The sequence below is a fragment of the Myodes glareolus genome, chromosome 1 (assembly GCF_982192425.1).
Source record: "Myodes glareolus chromosome 1, mMyoGla1.1, whole genome shotgun sequence".
Taxonomy (NCBI): Eukaryota; Metazoa; Chordata; class Mammalia; order Rodentia; family Cricetidae; genus Myodes; species Myodes glareolus.
This window is the reverse complement of record NC_142026.1, coordinates 135,192,782-135,198,781: the sequence shown is the minus strand read 5'-3', so window position 1 is coordinate 135,198,781 and position 6,000 is coordinate 135,192,782. Positions and strand designations below refer to the sequence as shown.

At 48.4% G+C, this 6,000-nt stretch overlaps 1 protein-coding gene across 1 annotated transcript in view; it reads right to left on the bottom strand.

Moving 5' to 3' along the window:
- Positions 1-819: 819 nt before the first annotated feature.
- Igf2r (insulin like growth factor 2 receptor) overlaps positions 820-6,000 on the bottom strand; it is an 87,738-nt gene continuing 82,557 nt past the window's right edge. The window contains exons 46-48 of the mRNA XM_085687557.2: positions 4,721-4,864; positions 3,796-3,865; positions 820-2,476 (exon numbers count right to left, since the gene is read on the bottom strand). Coding sequence (XP_085543683.2) covers positions 2,060-2,476; positions 3,796-3,865; positions 4,721-4,864 — 631 coding nt within the window. The 3' untranslated portion in view covers positions 820-2,059. The remainder of the gene's footprint in view (positions 2,477-3,795; positions 3,866-4,720; positions 4,865-6,000) is intronic.

The following is a 6,000-nucleotide window of genomic DNA, read 5'->3' as shown; positions in this document are numbered from 1 at the left end:
TGGGCTAGAGATACAGCCCAGGGGTAGGCAGATCTTGTCCCATATCACAAAGCCCTGGGTTGGTCCCTAATACCACAAGAAGTGGGCATGGTAACACACATCTATAATCCCAGCACTCAGGTGGAGGCAGGAGCCCAAAGAATCCAAGATCATCTGTGCTACAGAGCAAGTTCTAGGCTCCACGAGATAGGCTTCGTCTCAGAAGGGGTGTCAGAGCAGTCGGCATATGCACCATAGCATCGCAGGGCTAATGCTATGTCCATGGTAAGTGACATGGATGCTGACCACGAAGTGGGTGACTGGTGCAGAGGACACATACACAGGACACAGATGATTCATACCCTGGACATTCTAATGTGACACACAAGATGTCTTCCCGTCACAAAAGTTCTATTTAAAACACAAGAATTATGTCTAGTATCTTCAACTGGTCAACAGACACTTCAGACAGCACATCGATGATGTGCCTACCAGGGGACGACTGGTGTCAACTTTCTGCTTACATCAATTCTCAGTTAAGATAAAGACTCAAGAATTTACTCGGGCCTAGACTGGGCCGCACACAAAGAGGCTTTACTGGTCACTGGAGATGAATGGCAGCTTTGCTTTGGTAGATGGAAATATAGAAGACTTCTATGCGAGAACGGAGCCCTCAGACCCAGGTAAAGCTGACTCAGCACACAAGTGGGCCAGCTCCAGGGAAAGGCACCCCAGTTCAAATGCCTTTTTAAAGTTTACACAGAAAGAAAAACCAGGCAATCAGAATGGCCACTAGCTCGGCAGGTGGCCATAATCAAGGGGGGGGTCATTTACACCTAATTAATAATTTATTTTTTATTGAAATCGAATACTTTATATTACAGTAAAGTTGATTGAAAAAAATGAACAGAAAAATCAATTTTTAAAAATACACTCATGTTGAAATCAAATAAGCCAGCCAAATTGGCATAAACCAAGAAATCTGCAGGGCGGTTCGCTTTATGGTATGTAGATACCACCTATGTACAGTTCTACAATGTGAGAAGTCATTGAACACGTCAAGAAAAGTCCACAGCCAGTGGAAGAACACCGGGCCTGCCTTTCAATCCTGGGACACTGCCCGGGCACAGGTCCACACACAACACTGGCCCACCGTGTTTCACACGATGTCTGTAAGTCACCCTGTGCAAATTAAGGCTTCTTATAGGTCAAATGGGTGATAAACACTTTTTCCCCTTAAAAAAAGAAAACAGCACAGTAAAGGTGGTATCATGAGAACCTGAAGAGACCTACAGCCCAAACTGGAAGTGCAGCTACTGTCCGTGTTGCCTCAACTCCAGTCACGTGTACAGAAGTCCACCTCTGGGTGAGCTGCTGGGAAGGCAGCACCTAGGAGGAGGCGTGCAAAGAGCTGCAGGTACAATGCGAGGCATGGAGCAGGCAGGCCTTCCCAGTCTGGGCACTCGGGGACCTGTGGATGCGTGTGCCCTACAACACGGAAAGCGAAGAGGAATACTGCAGCTCACTAGCGTGTGCATCCAGGAGCCACACGACGGCCCCAGTACACTGCCAGCTTCACCTCATCACACCCTTGCTGGCAGAAGAAACTGGCTTTTTTCTTTTTGTTTTGTTTTTCGCAAACCTGAGTAGTAATTGTCAAAGTCAATAAATAGGGGGAGAGAATTACATTGCTAAAAATATAAATGGTCAAACACCCTATAGGGTCTAAAGCAGCAAGGGTTTTTTCAAACACAGCCCTCTGTGGTGAGATGCATGTGGCCTTGGCACCTGTTGGAAGGAAGCACACTGCAGCTATGCTTGGAAGTGAGGACTTGGGGCAAAACCCTGGCACGAAGTACCGCCCTTTGGCCAATTCAAGCAACACTTGTTCCACGCCTGTAAACAATCATGAAGGAGTGGTGCCACCTCCTTCGCCCTCTCCCCCGTCACAAAAACTCTTCCCTTTGAAGCAGTTTTTGTTAAAGGCAAAATGATAGAAGCATCATCGAGTTGCAGTCTTATTTGGTTGGAGGTGCTTGGCTGTCCCATGGCTCTGCGTTCTCCTGCAGGCACCGCGGGGTCAGATATGCAAGAGATCTTCGTCGCTGTCGTCATGGAAGGACACCAGCGTGGCAGAGGTGGGGGACTTGTGCTGTCCAGGTCTGGACTTCCCTTTTCTGGCCTTCTCTCCTCGAACCAGCCCCACCCTATCGTCCTCCCTTTCCCTAAGGACCTTGCGCTGTGGGTTTCTCCTGGGCTGTGAGCTTTCTACCTCAGGTCCTCTGCCCGAGTGAACTTTCACCTCTGGAATGGTCAGGACTTCGTCCTCACTGTCCTGGTCATCCCCGTGCAGCGAAGTGAGAGCATCTGCCTTCACGGCCTTGGTGGTGATGTGGCCGTTCTCCTGTCCCTCTTTGCCCGGTCTTGGGGCTGGCAGCTGGATCTCTTCCATCAGCCATTCTGTTTCATTCTCATCTGTCTCCTCTTCCTTGTTGACCTGCCAGGGAACAACAGCAGAGACTGTGAAACCCAGCAAAGACACCCACCTACTGCTAGCGAGCTCTCCTGGTACAGCCCACCCAGGGCCTCTCTGCCTGGCATGAGATGAGAACCTGCAAAGCAGAGCCACTGGCAAGAGTCTCACAAGCAAATGAGCAGGCCAGGCGGACGGGACTTGACATGGCCCATAACTGCTAAGCCGTGCTGGCAGAGAGTGGCTCTTCTGGGCAGCTGTGTACTGGGGAGAGGGCATCTGGTGTGCAAGAGAAGACACAGGAAGGACTTGGATCAGAGCATCAAATTTCTAAATTTTCTGTATTTATGTGTATGCTCAAATGTATGCACATGTGTGTGTACACATAGGAAAATCTTGACTGTCATCCTCAGAAGCTATCCACTATGGTTCTTTTGTTTTGCAACAAGGTCTCCCACTGGCTAGAGCTCACCGAGGAGATGGGGTTGGCTGGCCAGTGGGTCCAGAGTCACACCCTTATGAATCTTCCTGGGCATTCTAGTATGCGTCACCACGCCCAGAGTTTTTTGTTTGTTTGTTTGTTTGTTTTAAAAAAACGGGTTCTAGAGGATCGAACTTGCAAGGCAAGTGCTGTACCAAACAAGCTATCTTCCCGGTCTCAATTTAATTTTTAAAAGTGATTTGGCAATACGTCTGAGGACTAGTCCTTTACAATGTCTGACTACGTATCAGTGTGATTGGTTTAATAAAGAAGCTAAATGGCCAATAGCTAGGCAGGATTTTCAGGGCAGAATCTAAGGAGTCGAGAGGATATGTAGAAAGAATCAAAATGAACATGCCGTGCTGAAAGAAGGTACCACCACATGGCAGAGGGTAGATGAGAAATATGGGCTAATTAAGTTCTAAGAGCTAGTTAGTAACAAGCCTAAGCTAGGGGCCAAGCATTTTTTAATAACAAGTCTCTATGTGACTTTTTGGGAGCGGCGGTGGGACAAGAAAATTTCACCTACAAATGTGTGAGGGCTATAAACACATCTGTGTCCTTTGGCCCCTTTTCAAAGTCTGAGAGAAATTACCCAGATACTTGGTGCACAGGGCTTCATCACTGGGGCTTATTCTAAGAGTTCCCAAACATTTGGGAATAGGTTATCAGATGATGTGAGGAGATCAGCCACAACCATACCGAGAGAGAAATTTAAAGGCAGGAGTCCAAAAAACTGGTGTTAGGGCAAGGTTTCCCTCCCAATGCCACGCTGCCAAGACACTCTATGTCAACTTGCAGGAAGGCTTGGGTAGCACGGACAGCGCTGCAGGGAGCAGCTGCCCCACGCAGCAGACAGTACCTTTGAGTACTTGTAGGATACACCCGAGCTCCTTCTGCAGCAGTTGGTTAGCTTGTTGACCACAGCTTCCCTGTCAAACGGAAAACACAGTAAGAGAACAGAACAATGAGCAGAGACAAGGCACCCAGCCGGTTGGCACAAGTCCAGTCTGCACAGACGCCAGGGCAGGGCATTTGGAATGACTGACGGCACCGTGACAGCACAACTGGGACCACTGGGCTCAGGTCAGGCAGAGATTTGCCAGTCTTGCTCCACCTTGAGACTCACAAGGTCAGCAGCAGGAACACACCTCTGTGTGCCCAGACTACTCTGATGGCGGCTTTCACAGGTGTATATGTCCATTGCTCTGCCTGAGTCCCATCCCTCCCTCCAAGTTCATTTCTGAGCATGGTTGACTCATCCACTTTCCCAGGGCTTCTCTAATGTGTGACATAAAAATCTGACAAAAAAAAATAGAATCATGTAACAAGTCCTTCCTTCACCTAGCAAAGCAAGGCAAACAGGAGAGAGCACCTGACACACAGGAGGTGTTTAATAAATGCTCACTTTGTGTGATGTGGGGGAAGGATAGTCAGTTGATCAGTTAAAAAAAAAATCCGCTTATAAGATTCTTAACTTCTTATCAGTCTTTGGACTTCATAAGTAAGGCTCACGTGTCTTAGACCCATCAGCACCAACTGAGAAGCCTGTGATGTGCACACTCAGTGTGAACTTGAACCACTTCAGCACCTATGAACAACGCCAAAGTTCTGGGCAATCTCATGGTGTGTCATGGAAATTATGACATTTAAAGGCAGTGGTATTTAATGCTTAAAATTTTGAACCTAGATGTTTGCTGTTGCCAGGTTCAAAACCCAAGCCCATAGCTAAGACTGGATGAACTGCTGGCCCGGCCCAGCCCCTCCTCCCTTGCTGCCCACTTTACCTTCTCTCCTTCTTATAAAGCAGCAAGGCCAGCAAACAGCCAGTTAGCGCCACCAGGAGAAGGCTGAGGATGGCCCCAACGGCCTGACTCCGCTCTGAGAGTCCCTTGTACTCTGGTCCTGCATTGTCACCATCCAAGGCCATACTAGAAAGACATCCCACAGAAAGGAAGCTATGTCAGCAGCTGTGTAGAGCAATATTCCAAGGAAAGTAGGTCCCAGAAGCTAGCCCCTACTCAACCCAGACCAGGACACATGATCCACTAGGCTCAGAAAGTAGTATCTAGAGTGTTCTGAGAATGTTTACGGTGGGAACAGGCCTACTGACAGAAATACTGCTTTAGGTATCAGGAAATACCAGGAGCTGAAGACATGGACCAGCCATGGACATCATCTACTGTAGGTCTGCCTGGCCATGCAGAGCCCTGTAGGCCAAGCAAATGATGTAGGAGGGTCATCTGCCTATGTGTTACTTTCATTGGTTAATAAAGAGACTGCCTTGGCCTTTTAACAAGGCAGAAAATTAGGTAGGTGGAGTAGACAGAACAGAATGCTGGGAAGAAGGAAATGTGGCAGACACCATGAAGCTCCGGCCCGAGACAGATGTAGGTTAGGATCTTCCCGGTAAGCCACCACTTCATGGTGCTACACAGATTATTAGAAACGGGTTAATCAAGATATGAGAATTAGCCAATAAGAGGCTAGAGCTAATGGGCTTGGCAGTGTTTAAATGAATACAATTTGTGTGTTGTTATTTCAGGTGTAAAACTAGCCATGTGAGAGCCGGGCAGGACGAAAAGCGGGCCTGCTTGCCTCTTCACTACAAGCAAAGGCAGGGATTCTCCTGTACCAGGCCATCTTAGAATCTAGCCTTGGGGCTTCTGGCTAGGGGGATATCTATGACTGGCTTAGGCACAAACACTGTGGAGCCCGCTTGCTGGTCCAAGAACACTACTATGGAATGGAATAATTCCACCATGCCCACTCAATGGTGCCAGTTCCGAGGGAGGAAGCAGAACATCCAGGATGCTCAGCACACAAGGGAAGCAGTTGTACATGGACACAGGCTGACTGTCCCTTCTGTTGAGGAGAGCCAGCACAAAGGCTTGACACTTCAGAGCTCTCTGGTTTCCTGCCACTCAGGGCCACCAGATGACACAACACAGCAACACAACAGCACCTTCTGCTCCAGAGAAGCTGGGGCAGGGATGAAAGGAGTGATAGGAGGTATCTGGACTCCAAAGAGTTTTGGGGAAAACAGGCTGTTCACATAATAAAGACA